At 39.4% G+C, this 17,701-nt stretch overlaps 1 protein-coding gene across 3 annotated transcripts in view; it reads right to left on the bottom strand.

The window, feature by feature from the left end:
• The window catches only part of ASAP2 (ArfGAP with SH3 domain, ankyrin repeat and PH domain 2), a 109,066-nt gene that overhangs the window by 37,143 nt on the left and 54,222 nt on the right, over positions 1–17,701 (bottom strand). For all 3 annotated transcript variants that reach the window (XM_044418394.1, XM_044418386.1, XM_044418377.1), the window contains exons 7-12: positions 16,782–16,867; positions 15,500–15,575; positions 13,765–13,851; positions 8,905–9,008; positions 8,721–8,790; positions 538–625 (exon numbers count right to left, since the gene is read on the bottom strand). In XM_044418394.1, the coding sequence (XP_044274329.1) occupies positions 538–625; positions 8,721–8,790; positions 8,905–9,008; positions 13,765–13,851; positions 15,500–15,575; positions 16,782–16,867 (511 nt within the window). The remainder of the gene's footprint in view (positions 1–537; positions 626–8,720; positions 8,791–8,904; positions 9,009–13,764; positions 13,852–15,499; positions 15,576–16,781; positions 16,868–17,701) is intronic.

Consider the following 17,701-nt stretch of genomic DNA (forward strand, 5'->3'; position numbering starts at 1 on the left):
CCTTGCTCAACAGTGAGTGTTCCTGTACATTTTTCATGACATCTCAGCAGTCCAGGCAATGGAAAGTGGAGATTTACTGGCAAGAGTGAGTTTTTAACCTTTTAGTCATGTAAGATGCCATGCTATGAAAGGAGGAAACCCAAGTTCAGGAAAAACCATGATGGCAAATCTTAATAGCTTATAATGATATAAATTGATTTATAATTGATCATACTTTCTTTCACACAATTATCTCAATCATTTTGAGATTTGATTCTGTAAGAAGGCATATCTGAAACAACCAGTTTGTAATATTGCGACCCAAGTGGTGGATACAACAACAAAAAACCAAGACAAATAAACAAGCAGCTTTACTGACAAACATATAGAAACAATATTTGAAATATATGTTTAAACAAAGCAAACTACCACAAAATGTATTCCAATTGTATTAGAAAGAATGTTGGACTCTTGCCATTAACTCATTTCCTGAAACAATATGGAGGTATGTAGAACTAACTAATATAGAGTACCTATGGAACTGAACAACAAACCTACGTGATATGAGGTCAAAACATTTTTTCTCTTCTGGGTTTGTTTTCACTTGGCAAGTTAACAGATTGAGCTTTGCAGGAGGTCGGTTTGCCTAATTAAAGAAAAACAAAACAAAAAGGAATATCCCTTAGTAAAAATGCATAAAGAATAAAGACGTTTTCTGTTACCATTGATTTTGAAAGGAAGAAATTCTCCTGCAACTAACTGACATCAAGTGTGCCCTTGGATTTTACCAAAATAGGCATGTATTCAGTCCTTTTGAGTAAGAAACTGGAAGTGGAAACAATTAGGTCTAGGGCAAATTCAGAGTGAGCTAAATTTTAAGGACTGGGTCAAATTGTTGCTTCATACCCAAGTTACAGTATTAACATATCTACTTCAGAAAGATGTGAGAGTGCAGTGCTCAAGAATGGATAAATATACTGGAGTTCTAAATTTCTACTAGAATATATCTTTGTAAATATAGGTGCATCTCACACCTGTGCCATTTGTCTTATGTTAGAATTGTGCAAGAAATGTAATTTACTTATGAGCCTTCTTTCCTGCTGCAACACCTAACAGATAGCATCGAGTTTACATAGGAAACATCTATTTTGGTGATAAGATACATTTGACCAAATTAAAACAGGCTACACTCTTGTAATAGGCTCAACAGTACAGGAAGGAAGAATGACAATTCCATGTTTTAACAAAGCCATACATTTAACATTTGGTTCTCTACTTGTTACAGCAGATCAACAGTGCTAGAGACAAATAGTTATAGCCACTGACACAACATTAAAAATTGCACATAAACCTGACCATAAAAACACAAGACAAAGTAATTCCAAGAGGTGCATTGTGCAGAAAAACTCATGTTGCTTACTGCAGTCACATATCATGCAGGCAAGAGTGGCACTATTCATCAACAAGAGAGTCAGAGACTTTCATCTGTTAAGGATACTTTCTTAACTCCATTATGAGAACATCATGGGTTGATGTGCACTGAAACACTGCATGCAGATTCTATACAAGGTAGGGCACAGGAACAAGGTATTTACTCTTGGAGCCACATATGTGTGAATATTTTCTCACTTGCACACTGGAACACAGTGTAAACTACCCCCATGCCTTTTCTAGAAAGGAAACCAAATGCTTTTCTAAAATTAGTAGTAGTAGTAGTAGTAGTAGTAGTAGTAGTAATAATAATAATAATAATAATAATAATAATAATAATCCAGAAACCTATTTAAAATAGGATGTAACTGGAGAGGAACCAAATGAACCAAAGAATTGAGTTTTATGTTCCAGATTAGATAAAAAACAAAAAAAAAAAACACATTATAAGCCAATGCACCAGGGCTAACAAATGTATGCGGCCAGAACCTCCATGGTTTTTCATAAGGAGCTTGACCTGAACAGCCTTATTGAAACAGTAAGTCAGGGGCTTAGGGAGGCAGTGGAGATCAACTGCTAAATCAGTGTAATGTCACAGAATGCAACATTATATTGCAGGTACATCTTGTTGATATTGTGAACAGAGATGTTAGAGCACCTAAAAATAAATGTTATATAACACAGCATTTATTCTTTTTCTTTTCTGAAGAATGGGAAGCTTCCCATTTTACTTCTGAATTAGTACATAAACTAATTTTATTTTTCTGAAGACAATGCTGTCTTCAAAAATAACTGCTGCCTTGCTGTTAAAAAGTAATGTGTAGCAATAACTAATGAAAGTGTGAAGATTGTCCAGAACTATTTTACTGTGATTGATAGCACAAAATATACCAAAGTGGAGGGAATGTTCCTTTATTGTACATTTATTGAATGGCCATGTACTTGAGAGCGGGGAGAGCAAGATATATGGTGCTTCCACTCACGCTTAAGCATGTGTACGCATGTGTGTATATGCATGCACAGACAAAGATACTGCTGGCCAGTTATGCACTGAACCCTGAGAACTCAAGGTTTGAGTCCCTGAGTAGAAACCAACTGCAAATTCTATGTTTTGGCGACACTGAAGTGATGGATTCCATTTTGCTGTTGTATCTTCCTTCCAAATTACAGACCAAATCTGTTGCACAGTCAGAAGCAAGACACATGAGGGTGCCATTTCTGGGACAGGGTTTCATCATCCTAGCCATTGCTGCAGTTCTAGGGCTTGTGACGGATCAACACCACAGATTAACTCTTGATTTCAAGCAATGGTTAAATGCATCATTTTGCTTGGAATTCCTCATGCTCATGTGTCTTAGCTCTGAGAATAACCTGTGGTCCTAATTATGTTAATATAATCCATTTTGATTCTTTCTTAACACAATTCTCTGGTCCTGCCATGGTAACGATTCCATGTTTCCAGGGCCAGAGTTCCCCTCATTATTTCCAACTGAACTCACTATCTGCTTTGTCGTCCAGAGATATCAGTTACGTTGTACATACAGAGAGAATCTCTTCAACCCCCGAATTCCATGCGAAACACCATAGGGTGCCTAAAAGGCGAAAGCTACAGAGCCCTGGAAAATAAAACTTTACCTGTAAGAAAGATAGGTTTTAACTTTTTTTGTCCATGGTGCTCTAGAAACATTTTTTTGTTTGCTTGCTGGTGAGATTTAAAGAAAACTAGGTGTAGGGAGGTGCTGAAAGCATTGGTGAGGGCAGGGGCTGCACTGGAAGCTTAGGGAAGGTAGTAGGAAGCTGATACCAAAAAGTTTCAACAAGAATGCACTATCTTTGAGTTTTATTGAGAACAAAGAAGCAGCCCTTTAGCAAGGCTGTCTTCTCATATTTACTTTTAAGCAATTTGTGGTGGTTTCAAGGACTCTAACAACAACTTAGCTTCTCTTTGGTCTTCCCTTTATTACCTGTCCAAAGGCCCTTCCTTTAGATCAGTCTTCCCCACCCTGGTGGCCTTCAGAGGTTTTTGGACCGCAGCTCCCAGAATTCCCATCCAGCAGATCCATTGAGTGGGAATTCTGCATGTTCCAGTCGAAACATGTCTGGAATGCACAAGGTTGGGGAAGGCTGCTTTAGGTGTTTCCAGAGCACATGGTACAGCCCATTACCTATAACTGAGCTCCAGACTCTTGTCCCGTGTTTCCATTAGAACTAAAGCTAAGAAATACAAGGGTCATCTGTTCCCAAAGGGTATTTCTGTTTGCAAGGAAATTATATCTGTGGGATTTCCCTTTCTCTGAAGTCATATAAATTATAGCCCCCTTTGCTTTTCCTCCTAATTCTATCCATTTCCAACCACAAGGCCCATCATTACCACCAGCACCTGAACTCCCCTGTTCACACAGCACTCTAGTCCCTGCTCTGAAATTTCATGGGGCCACATTCCTTCCTTATTTATTCCTTCCTCTTTCTCTATATATTTCAAGTTCAGGCTATGAGAACTAGGACATTGCCCTGTGTGATAGGCCCTCTACCATATTCTCATTTCTCTATTTCTGCCATCCCTTCTCTGCCAGGGAAGGGGCAAATAGCCCTTAGAAGAGGCCTGAACTGACTGCATTTAGAGGGCTGCATGAAATTAGGGGAAGGGCTTCAGGATACCAACCATTGTCTGAAGAGATGGGTATACCCATCAAGCCATTGTCTTTTTCTCTAATAATTGTGCATGTGCATGTTTTAAGAATAAAAAACCTTTAAAAAGAAAGTCTATTGGACTTTAATGGATATATGAGCTAATTTCCCCAATTTAGAAGGAGCTATTTCTCATTTGTAAGCATATCATGCATGCATCCACTGCGTGAGCACCACACTTCTAGTTAAAGGCCTCCTTAGACCTATCCTGGGCACTGCACATGCATACAAGAGAGTTCATGTATCGATACAGATAGGAAGAAACAGCAACAAGAGTCCCATTTAGTTGTGCAAGCTGGTGGGACCAAGATACATCAGCACTTATTTGGAAATTCAGCTGAAATGAGATTTAAAAGAGAGAGAGAGAAAAGGAGTGCATGAGAGGGGATGGCAAAAGTACTACACATCACTTCTGTGGGAACAACTTAACTATCCCAGGGTGACAGCATATGTGAAGGAAGAATTATATGAGAACACAGGAAGGAAAAAATGGCCATTCCTTTCTAAATAGGGTATAGGAATTTGGAGATACAATGTACACCATAGCGAGCAGACTGGAAGTAGCTAAAAAGAAATGACACCTCACCAGACAGGTCTTCAAGATCCAGGCACAAGAACCCAGGGGCAAATTTGATCTCGGGTCCAAGAATATCTACAGCAATGATGAATGGAGCAGTTTGCAGCAGGCTCCTTTTAGAGTAGCCACAGCTGGATGGATTTATCTAGGATTAAAGGTTATGAGGAACCAGGAAGGCTTGCACCTCAGCGCATCTCCAGGTATAATAAGCTCTACAACTGCTGCCACCCTCCAAAAGGCTCTGTGGCTGGGGGCGGAGGGGGGGGCGACTGTCTAGAAGCAAGCACAGCACAGGAAAAAGGTAGGTGGCCTGTTGTTGAGAAGGTGCCAAAAAGAATAAAGCGGTTTAAATAGATTCATGACCCAGAGCGACAGGAGATTCAGGAATGCAAGCATTAAACCATTAATGAATTAAAGTCCTAGTAGGTCTGTCCTGCTGAGGACTGTCCTAAAAGGCCACAGAATTATTGCTATTCATTCAGAGAAGAAATTCCAGGCCAAGAGCAGCTGTGATTATTCTCAGTATACATTCAGACAAGGAATTCTGAAGGCTTGAACAGGTTCTTCCAGTATCTGAAGCATGTGAATCTCAGAATTCAATTTCTGGTAAGCATTCCTAGCTGGATAAAGAAAATGGGTTACTAGCAATTGAAAGCCGCACAGGTGCCAGTTGTGGGCAGAAATTCTTCATGTCTTGGGTGACTACAAAATGGATTGCCAAGAAGTATATGGGATGAGTTTCATCCACGGGCCACTGAATGTATCCTATTGATATGAAACTATCATTATGTACCATGGCGATATTAAAAGGTGCACATTAAAGATGCTCCAAAGGGCATCAGCCAATACCCATCAGCTGATGAAACACAAGAGGTTGCAGTAGTACTTTCTTTTAGCACTTTTCTTGTTGTATTTTGAGGCTTTTTCCTGGAAACTTACTAACATGAGGACAGAAAAAGATTGCATTAATTCAGGATTATAACCAATGAAGAATATATTTCTAGGACTGCCAAAGGAGGCTTTATCAACCATGTACAGAGCATATAAATGCTTTCTATACCTGCTTTAAAGATGGGAACAACAGAAAGGCTTAGAAGGCATTAATCTGGTAATATTTACACATGACAAAACAATAAAAAATCTTGATTGATATTCTAATCTTAGCAGAGAAGTTCATCCACCAGTAAGAACACTAGTGATCTGTCCAACTTTATTGGAATTCAGGTTGTAACTCAATTCATTTTCTCTCCACTAGGAGAAACACAGTTCTACCTGGTGGACAGAAATGATAAAATGATTCTATTTTCCAAATCATATTAAAAGCCCATCTAATTTTGGAAATCAATGACCTTTCTAAGTGATGGTTATTTTATACGGAGATTACTTTTCTGAAAGAAAATTACATATGAAATTATATCTACGTTTATTTTCCTAAAGGTAGTCCTATACCAACCCACCAGGGATTAAGTCCTATTGAATTCACTGAGATTTACTTTCCAAGCAGAACTGGAGACAGGATTGTGCCAGAAGTATTGGAAATTAGTCCTACGTGAAATTATTTTCAATAATCAGTAAATCAATTCAGACAAATCTCCAAACCATGATCTGTACAACCAGAAACAAATTAGTCTCGTGTGCTCCACTCTCCTTGCTCAGTCCTTTTAGTTATCTGTTTAACACTAATCATAGCTTACTTTTAGGTGCAAATCATAGCAACGTAAGAAAGGCCATGCCAGATCAGACCCAAGGTCCATCTAGTCCAGTATTCCATACACACAGTGGCAAAACAGCTGCCCACTGGATCCCTGAAGCAGGATGGGTGCAAGACCTCCTCCTGCCCAAGCTCCTCAGCAACTGGTGTATGCAGACATGCTACCTCTGGTAAAGGAGGCAGCACGTAGCTGGCAAGGCTAGTAGCCACTGGGAGCCTCCTCCCTCAGGGAAATAAGCAAACCATGATTACCACTTGCCTCCAAACCAGAATTAGAAAGTGGGGTTCGAAGGACATACACTAACCTAGTTACCAATTTCAGATGTCATGGGAAGCTATGATTAATGCTAAACCATGCTTGAGAGGCATGAATAAAAGATATAGTGGAGATGAGAATGTGTATGTTTGCAATTTGTTCATGATCTTCCAAATATGTTAAACTGAGCCAGCGTGAAGTAATGGCAAAAGGGGAACAATAGAGGGGCAACTGTCTTGAAAAAGAAATTGCTATTTATTATTCTGCTAATTTCAGAAACTACACATAAGCAGAAATGTTCTAAGAAAAGAGTAACAGTGTGTCCTTAAAATAAATTGAAAAATTGTAATAGGCTCTTGCTAAGATGCTATTGCTAAGAGGTGATTTCATTGCCTAACATTTCAAATTCAGGTATCAAGCAAGGTGGCTGAAAATCAGTTATTGAAAAATAAACATCAAAACATATACCAAAATATATATTAAATCAGTATATCCCCTGATCCTCTATCACACACGCTGCTGCCTGCTTTTCTGCAGGAATGAATGAAATGTGGTAAATGGCCGAGCATTAAGCCTGACACTGGGCGCCTTATATTGTATCTATTGATTGCATAAATTATGAATATTTAGAATTGTGAGCAGCATAAATATTTATTTTCCATCCACAGCTTAATTGTCTGCTCAGTAATTGCCAGCCCTTGCTGCTGGAAATTTCTGGGCACTTAGTCCTCAAGTAAATTATCTTCTTAAGGAGCAATGCTGGGGTCATGGAGGAGCATTGCAGGGATTCCTCCTCCCAAAATCAGACACAGCACTATAGTTTAGGGAGGGGGACTACACAATCCAAGTCCTCCCTGCCCCCTTGCAGTCACCATAAAAAGAACCATGGCATCTGCTTTCCAAGGTCACAATTGTGGCCTCAGTATACCTCGTAAAGGCCCAGGCATGAAAAAACAAACAAGATCTGGCCACTTTAGGTTTCTTTAGAGATTTGCTGAAGAAACTGGCAGCAAAGCTGTGGGGGCATTTTTGCCACCCTACAATATGCGTCAGGAAGGCCTGGAGGAATGTTGTCCATGGGGTCGCGATGGGTCGGACACGACGTCGCGACTAACAACATGTGTCTCATGGGGAGTTTAAATAGCTTGTGGGCCACTTGACGTTTCCCCACCCCGATTTAACCCAACAATTAAGCATCTTAGTTTGTTTAGCAGAATATACCTTCCTATCAAGATCAGATGTTATTTTCCTTCCTCATCAGTTATTTCCTGACTGCATGGCAAATATATTTTATCTTCCCCCTGTGTTCACTTAGAAAGACTGAATTCACAATTGATTTTATTTCTACCACCTTTTCAGAAGTGTACACTGAACTGAACCTTTTCCTATACAACAGCAGTCATACAGCATCTCTGCTCGCTGCCTAAAGATCCAGTTCGCATATCACTGCACCAAAGAGTGTGCTCCTTAACCCATGATTGACAAGGATGCATGCTGGCTGCAACCAGTGTCTGCTTCTCTGAACGACCCAAGCCTGTTGTTGCTTGTTGAGCACGAGGTGTGTACCCAGAGCGTTGTTAACCCCTGGAAATCAAGGACCCTTCCAAATGATGAGCATTTTATATAGAGGACATTCAGTTGTTTAGCGCCAAAAGAACCTACTGGCTCAGGTTCACACATCACTCTCAAAACTTCCAATCTGGCAGATCAGAGGTTATTTACAGGAAGCATTAGGTATGTAATGCATTCATTACTCCATGATCTACTGCCATTACATGCAAATTGCCCCATGCTCTCTCTCCTCACTCATTTGCACAGGACATGGCTTCATTTGTTTTTTTCTGCATAATATTTTTAACCTGTCATCAGACATAACAACAAATCACTGGGCAGGTTTCATACCAAGAGTATTTGATTCTCAGAACAATTTTGCTAAGTTTTTTTTAATATCCCTGTTATTGAATATTCTGTGTAAAGAATTTAACTGATTCCATATTTATAAATACATCTACAGCATAGTTCGGCTTTTGGTATTAGCAATAGGCTCTGTACATAGAACACTTTAAACAAATACTTACTGTACCATGGGAAATGGTAAGGAAACCATTTTTAACTGTGCACTTCCTCTTCTGCCACACTTTTCTGATTCTGTTTTTTTCAAAAAAAGAGACAAAGTGATCTAAATTTTGGTGTAACTTGCATCGTTGCAAAAGATCCCAAGCAATTTTCTACTTTTTGTTTCTGAAGTAGGATTATACATACCCATCACTTTTCTTGTAAAGACTGCCATCTCTTTCAGTCCCATGCTCCTTATTGCCCTGAGGCTGATGTAAACTATACGTTGTACTTTGACGGAGCTGAGAATCCTGAAAGGATGGGGTGGGGGAAAGAAGCTGGTTAAAGAACAGTATGCCTCATATCATTTCATCTCAACTGGCTAAGCCCCCCCCCCCACCCGCCCTCTATTCAGAACCATAGAGAGCCCAGTAAAAAAGACAGACTTGCTTAGATTACAAAAGATGCATATACAATTTTCCCTCTTTTACTCTGCAACAAAATGGGAACATCCGACTAGCATCCAACTGTGCATGACACTTCACTAACATAAACTAACATTTGCACAACGTAAGTAACATATGGTAGAGCTACAGGAAAAGCTCCCAAAACCTGGCAACCAATTACTGCTTTTCCCTGTTTCCTACCAAATAGTAGTTAAATTGCACAAGTGTTGGTTTACTGTAGTGCAACATCATTAATGCTAGTGCTGGACATAGCTCAATACCACCCTTGAAATTCAGATGGCCTCAGCACTATCCAAAATAGCTATTCTGCAAATGTTATTTGAAATCTGAAACAGCCTCTGAAGAGTCAGATACCAATCATTATGGCAAAATGACATGACCATACAATCCATGGTAATCCTAGCGTTGCCTTTCTTGCTGTAGCCTTATCTGAATACTAGTTTCCATAAATTACCAATTGAACTCAGTAGTGTCAGTTAAGATTAGCTAATTCTGAAAAGAGACAACATTTCAAGAAATCTAATGTACATGCACACCTCTCACATATTTTTCATTACACAACACAAAACACAGGAAAGCCCACAGGCACTCCTAGAATAACAAAAGCCAAGCAACTGGATTTCAGAAAACAAAACAGATTTCAAACAAGTGAGATAAGTGATATATTGCTACAGTGTGGCGTGCTCCAGTTCAAGATTCCAGAAACTCCATTCCGTTTCTGGTCCCCTCCTGGTTTTCTGGTGTCTGCCTGTCAGTGAGCATGCTCACACCCCATTTGGGCTTTGTTGGGGCTTTGCTTGTCCTGGTAGATGTTTTTCATAAAGCTATTTTGCCCTTATGAAACCCTTGAGGCTCCCCAAGCCTTTTGATACCCCACTCTTATGTGCAGCTGGTGCCATTTTTTGCAATGCAAGTACTGACACTTGGAAGAACTAAGATAACTATTTGTATAATTTGGCCTGCATCCAATTTTTCCAGGTTAAATAGTTAATATAAGCGCATACAATTTGCAAAACAAAATATAGATGAGACAATGCTTTAAGAAGGAAAGGCCAGTTACTTGAAATGTACTCAACAATCATGCAATGTACTATTTATAGAAATGTTCAAAGGACTTACTCTCCTAGACTTCGGTCACAAAAGGCAAATGCATTTTAGGAAAAAAAGAAGATCAGTTGCAGCACAAAAACCAACAATATCAGACAGTATACCAGTGGGATGCAGTAATAGAATAATTTATATTAAAACCTAATCTTTATTTATTTAAAGCTTTTATAGACCATTCTGTAACAAATGCTCTCAGAACAGCTTGCAGCATAAAACACAATCATAACAACATAATAATCATAACAATTTCAAAGAAAATAACCACAATTAACAAGGAAAATAAAATAGTAATAGACAACACAAAATACTGATTCACTGCAACCATTCAATCATAACCTGAATAAAAACCAATATAAAATCAAACCATCTATTCAACAATTAAAATGATGGGTGAATAAAAAGGTTTTGATTTGGTGCCAAAAAGTATGGGGTCAGCACCAGGCCACCTCTCTGGAAAGTTGGTTCCACAGATGGGGTGCCACAACTAGGAGACTCTTCCCTTTGTGGCTTAACTTCCTTGCTTCTTTTAGTGGCCACTCATGGAGAAGGACCTCTGTAGATATGTTAGGGTCTGGGCAGATGAATATGTAATAGTACATATAGATGTACATATAGCTTTGAAACCATCCTTCTATGTGTGCACTCATATTTCTATGATTGATTCCCAAGTTTCTTTAAGTCAGGTTATAGGAATTGTGGTCCATCACATCGGGAGGATGTGGAAGGCTACTGCAACCCAGCAAAATGATATGCATGTCCAGGGATATACTATACATATAGCTAGATGCTGAAGAGTTGAGTTTCTTTTTACTCTAATTCAGCAATCTTGCCTCTTCAGCAACCTATGCATGGAAGTGTTTCTTATCACTGTTATGACAGAAACTCCCTAACTACCATGAGTTGCATGCTCCCTGGGGCCTGCTCAATAATGCAGGCAACACAGCTAGGAGGAAAGAGTAAAGAAGTAATGGACTGCTAGGCTGCAAGCCATGTTTTGGCCCCTTTAAAGCTCTCCAATCCTCAGGAAGGGGTGCTGTTCAAGGGGGCATTCAAGGCCATGGAGTATATAAGCATTTACAAACCCAAGAATCCATCAGAATTGGTTGTTTGATCTCTGTGATCTGTCCAAGGTACCAAAAGACCTATTTCAGACCACTCCTATTCTCCAGTCCATGATCATGGACTGAACTTGTGTCATTGGCTATGTAGTAATTTTTCTCACCACCAGACCAAAAAAGACCTGTTGGATCTGCTTTCTCATCTCATCCCTTCTGTGAGCTGAATTTGTCAGGGCTAGAAAATTGCATATAACATTGCTGGATTTGGTCTAATGAGAACTTACAATGGTGTCAAACATGAAAAATTCCTTCTGCTGAGGCCAACCATAAGAATTCTGCTTTTCAAGTAAGCTATTTCACTTGAAACTTCTACATCGGTTGCTTTCTGCTTGTGGTGAACTTACTGAGGGATATATAGTGCACACAATAGTGATGGGAAAAATTAAAACAAGTCATCCAGTAGGAAAATAAAGGGCCTCAATGGGGAAAGGTACCTCAGGAAAATCCTGCCTCAAAAAATTGTCTGTGTCCTTCCTACAGTCTCCAGAAAGTATCTAGGATTGAAAAGGATGGGAATGCTGCCATCAAAAAGCAAGGGAGGCATTATCCCCTGCTGGAGATTAACAGCAGGAACACCACTTGCTTCCATTCAGCCTGGATCCTCAACAGTGTTTAAAATAAAGTAATTTCTTCTCCAAGCTCCAACAACACAGACTCACAGGATCTTTAAAACATTGGAAGAGAATTCCCCCTCACAAATTAAAATAACGTAAACTCAGACATTCATCCATATATGCATCTAAGAGCAAATATAGCTCATAGCATGGCAGCATTCCCATGGATTATTCATATCCCAATGTGCTTCCCTGAAATATGATGGAATCTGCATTTGGACAGGTGTTCCACTGAAAGCAATGTGGATGGACAGTATCTACATTGATATATGCAGCCCATTTAAGCCTCTGGTTGCTTATCCGGCATTTCCACATGCAACCTCCTTAGCTGAGGCAGGTAAGAAGGCACAGAAGTGTAGAAAGAGAGGTTAAAAGGAGGGAAAGAAGTCTCCAATTTTACTCTGCCTGTTATTTTCTTCAGGGAGAATTCCTTCCCCTACACACAAAAAAGGTATGGACCACAAACACAAAACAATCATTTTTTCACAAGTTGACACTTACTCTTATATAATGTATAACAATAAAAGAGGATATGTGTTCTTTCCATTCATTCATCTGCCAGCACCATAGCTCCAAAAACATGAATTCTAGAAACCTGAAATTTGGCATGCGTACTAAGGAGACCTTAGGGGTGTGTACTGCTCAGTTATTTTGTTTTTATACTGCATTAATTTTACTTCGGATGTGACCATATGGCTGAAGCCTGTCATAATATTTTCAGTCAGATGGACTGCTCAGTAAGAGCAGATTTGTATAGCTTTGCAGTTGATACAGTTTTAAGCCACAGGAGATTACCAGGTTGAGGGGCAGAGTTATGTAGTTACATGACATCGTTCCTGCTGTGGGCCAGTACCCCTCAGGGAAACAGAGTGGGCAGGCCTCTTCTTCGAGGGCTATAGGGATGTACCATGACAGAGGCCATACTCAGGGGGTGCCAAAGAGCACACCTACGCTCACAGAGCGGTCCTAATGTGTACAGTTCTGACAGCTGTGCAAGTTGGCTTGAAGCCTTCTCTGAATCAACCTAGAGGCTATTCCCACCCATGAAAAGCCAAGTCCATTAACCAGAGTTCAATAAATCTGTACAACTCCTACTTCTGAAAAGTTTTATCTGATAACCAAAAAACTACCCTAATAACAGATGTCCATATGGGTTAAAAGCACATCTCTTTTTTTAAGATAAGGAGTCTCATTTATCATAAACTTTTTAAAAAATATGCTGCTCACTTAGTCTTACTCTTTGTTAGACATGCTTTCAATTCTAATATCCACTTTGTATTCATAGCATGGATTTTTTTTTCAATGGTACCAGTGAAATGTAGGCAGGAATGTTTTTGTCGCCTAAGCATTCCATCCACGTAATTTGTTTAAGGTTGATACAGGATCCAAAGCTTTTGTCCTTGAATAAACTGTATGAATTTGACACATTCAACCAAAACTGTTTTCCACTTAAACTCATATCTGGGAATTCTTCCAAAAATCATTACGTGGGTGTAGTACGTTATATTTGAACTCTCCCTGAATAATTAAAAACTCCACTGCAGTTCTAGAATCTGTACCGTAATTCTTCAGTGAAAGGCAAGCAAGGAAATCTTTGTGCCAACAGAAGTCGGGGAGAGAAGCCTCGCCTAAGTTCTCTAAGCAATCTTAACAAGATCACAATGAGCCTAAACCAAAAAGTACTAATTTCATGCAGTCAATAAAATTTGAAGTGCTCCCATTAAAATTTGAACAGTATGTTAAATCATCTCACATGCTCACCTCTTTCTGATCAACCTGTAGTGCAGATTTTAAAATATCCCTAAGTTGAATCAATTGCTTCCTTTCTTCATCCTGCACCTGCTTTATCTGAAGCAGAGACATAAGAAAAGTTTGCAATAAAATTGGAGGGCGAGTGCAGAGATAATACTTCTAATCACTTAAGCACTGCAGAGGCCAGCTGTAGGATTATATGTTCGACTACTGCAGCTCCTTCCTCCCTACGATGCAATTCCTTCTGCCCTTCCCAGTTGACCTTAATCACAGTTAGGGGTTAGATCACATCAGCATCAACAGGAATGATGAAGCTGGCTATCGAACCCTGCTCAAGACAGAAGCTCATTTGTGCTGATCATAGCTAAGACCAACACTAATGTGGGGACTGCCGCTAAGCCTGGTAGAGAAGAATGTGGGAAGGGAGTTGTACTTCAGAAGGCAGTGACTGGGTGAAGGATGTGCACAAACGAACGGCCTATTCCTTACCTCTTAAACAAGGTTAAGGGTTACTTCCTGAAGACAGAATTGTTAAAATGCCACAGCTTAGATGGAAGGACTGTGCAGATTTAGAAAACATGGGAGATAGCGAGATAATAAAAAATTGAGAAATTATTTTCTCGTCGCTCATACATTCAGGAGATAAAGAATGTTAAGCTCTACAATGAATCTAAATAAAGTCAACAGTTCTACTAATACTTATAATATCTTTACTGATACCATCTTGATTCCAAGTGGTTTTGTGGCTGAGATACACGTTTTCTTTGGTAAAATGTACTTGGGGCCAGTAGAAATTACTCAGGAAACCTGACATTCTATATTACGGGATGCCATAGCACTTTCCAGGGCCAGCCTGCATTTTCCTGCCTGAGGCAAAACCAGGTAGTACTTCCACTACAAAACCTAGCGGATCAGCAGATTCATCTGTCTTCATCACGGATGGCTCACTCGTTGGGAACACAGCAGGCCATGTGGTGCACCAGTTTCTCCAGAAGTTTGTTGCCAATTTGCCCGAGGCAACTGCTTCACTCTGCCTCATGCTAGGGCTTTTCTGTCCTTTTCAGACCAGTGCATAGACCAAATGTGTATGAGAAGGATCATGCCCACTCATCCTGTTCCCAGATATCTGTACATTTGGGCAAATTCTGAAAGGGGCTCTTGAGTATGCAGCTGACTGAGCAGGTCCCATTACTACAAAAGCCCCCTTTGCAAGTTCTGCTGTATAGTTGTTCCTATATCTGTTGAGAGATGCCAATTATACCGGTGTCCTACTCTGTGTTCAGAATAACTAAACATTCTCCATCTCTATTCTTTGCCTCATGGGTTTTTGCTTGTTTTTTGGTTCAGTTCAGAATTGTATTTTATTTTTTTTCAAATGGATCTGGGAGCTCCAGGTTCTAGTTGCCAATCAGCCATTGAGCTCATTGGGCAACTTTGGGCCAGTCACATACCCTCAGCCTAACCGGGGTGTTTTCGTGAGGATAAAATGGAGAGAAGGAGAAGCTTGTAACCCACCTTGCATTCCTTGTGAATAGAAGAAAAGCAGGGTATTAATGTAATGTAATCATTATCATCATGAATTTATTTGATTCAGGGTTTTAATTCTAAACTGTACAGGAATTGTTGTTGTTGTTTCATTTCCTTTTTAAGAGGATTGTGCCTTTTATAAGTGTTGAAAGCTACCAGGATTTAAAAAGCAATATACTTGTTTTTTAAATCACATTACTGACATGTGGCAACTTACTGTGTGAAGGTCTGTAGAGAGCTTCTCTATTGAGGGCTTGAGGCTTTCAACAGCTTTCAGACCATCCTGAAAGAAGCTTTGGAAGAGAAGAAAAAAAATTAAAGGAAACAATTACAATTAATTTATGATGTCTGAACTTGTCTGAACTTGTCTGAACAGACAAGGCATAAAAGCTTTGCTTGACATATATTTATATATTCCACAATACATGGGTGACCCACTTTTGAAATGTTAAAGAAACTTAAAGACCCACTTTTGAAATGTTAAAGATGAAGAAGCAACTTTATCACAAACACATTCCTTGGGCTCCTACACCATACAGAATCTACAATAAATATACAGGATACAGTACAGAATCTACAGAATACAATAAATAATCTAAACCCTTTCTATGACAGGGCAAGAATAAATATGCTTATTCTATAATTCCCAACTCTTACGCTCCAATGGGATTTCAGCTTAAGATAGTTTCATGAAAAGATCAAATTCCAAGGAGAAGGAATAAAATATTGCACAAAAAGATAGTAGCAATTCTCTAGTCAGCTTTTTGAGCAATATCCTTTTTGCTAGGATGTCAGGGGATTAAAAACATTATTCTTCCATGTCACCCCTGCAACTGCTTTAGCTCGTGATGATCAGGAGAAGTAACATGTAGCATCCTCAGTCACACTGCTAACCGCTCAATAACAGAGCAAGAAACAACACAGAGAAGGTAAAATGTCTTTGGTAACTGGATTGTGGACAATGCACTTTACTGCCACTTTAAGAACATAAATCCTGTGTGTATGACTACTTAAACTGAGTGAAGACCCACGGCTAGCAGGACACAGATCCTGTGAATTTTTTCTGAAAAATGAAAACTCATGTCTCTTGCTAGACTTATTCTGCAGACTTATTCTTATGCCACATGAAAGCTGGCATAGCAGCCTGTAATGCTCGTTTTCACAATGTGATTACTAATTGTGCCAAATGGCCATGTGGAAATTACAAATGAAAGACAAATACGCCATGGTATTATCTCAGTCTAATGCCTCATTGGTATTATCCCAGTCTAATGCCTCATTTCATTTGAAATAATACATCAACAAGACAATAATTGACCTTTCAAACCATTCAGGGCCCAGGGATAAAAAAGAGTGAAATACAAACAGCTGAGTTGTATAGATGTTTATATACAGCATATACACCTTCAAAGAGTGTCAGCACTAAAGCATGTCACACAAATTAATAAGAGCAAAGCTTTCAGAGAGCATACAGTTATTGGAATGTATACGAAACATACTTGCACTGTGCATGGAAATATTTGATCAGGTTTTGAAGCAAATCAACTCCTTTTTTAATCTTGATTTCATTGACTTTCAACAGGTACTGTTAAAATAACAGAACACACACACACAAAAGAATTACTGTTTTGCGAGGACAGTTGCAGGGAATATTCAAACCATTTCCTACAGCGCAAAGCATTTGGGGTGAAATTGTCCAAACTCAAGTATATGCTATTCCTTCTGTCATCAACCATATTCTAGTTAAATCAGAGATCATGATACCAAGGACTTTAGCTCTGGACACTTAATGCTCTATTAATCAATAGCTTTCCCTGGCACATAGACTACAGCTCCCATCATTCCCAGCTGACATTACCATAATTATGGGGGTTGTGGAAGGCAGCAGACTGGGGAAGTTTAAGGTAAAGCACATTTACTTTGAAATGGGTTTAGGCTTTGGCTGTGAATCATGTTACCCTCCATTAATTGTAGACAGAGGTGTTTAACAGACCTTACTTAGGAGCTATGTTGGTGTTGCTGTTCACTCCTGCATGAAATAACAAAATAGTCACTGCTGAACTACACATTGCAAACTAACCCCAAAACATGGCTTCATTCATGGTATCTTCCAACCATAGTTTGCCAGAATCAGACAACCCAGCAAACCATGGTTGGAGCAGCAGGGCTGGAGTCAAGAGAACTGATATGAAAAGATAGCGAGGAAGGTGGATCTGAATTAGCATATTCCTAATTACAAATGTGTTTTTTAAGGTTCATTCAAAATTGAGCTACTGTTATACAAGATCAAAGAGCAACCAAATTTAAAACTAAAATTAGCACACTGTTACAGAACAATCCATAAGCAGCAAGTTCATTATAGCCATTCAGGGCATTAGCAGTTCTTCCCCAGCAGCTGTTAAATGTGCCTACTTATTCA

Source organism: Varanus komodoensis, unplaced genomic scaffold (assembly GCF_004798865.1).
Source record: "Varanus komodoensis strain SLA01 unplaced genomic scaffold, ASM479886v1 scaffold10, whole genome shotgun sequence".
NCBI lineage: Eukaryota > Metazoa > Chordata > Lepidosauria > Squamata > Varanidae > Varanus > Varanus komodoensis.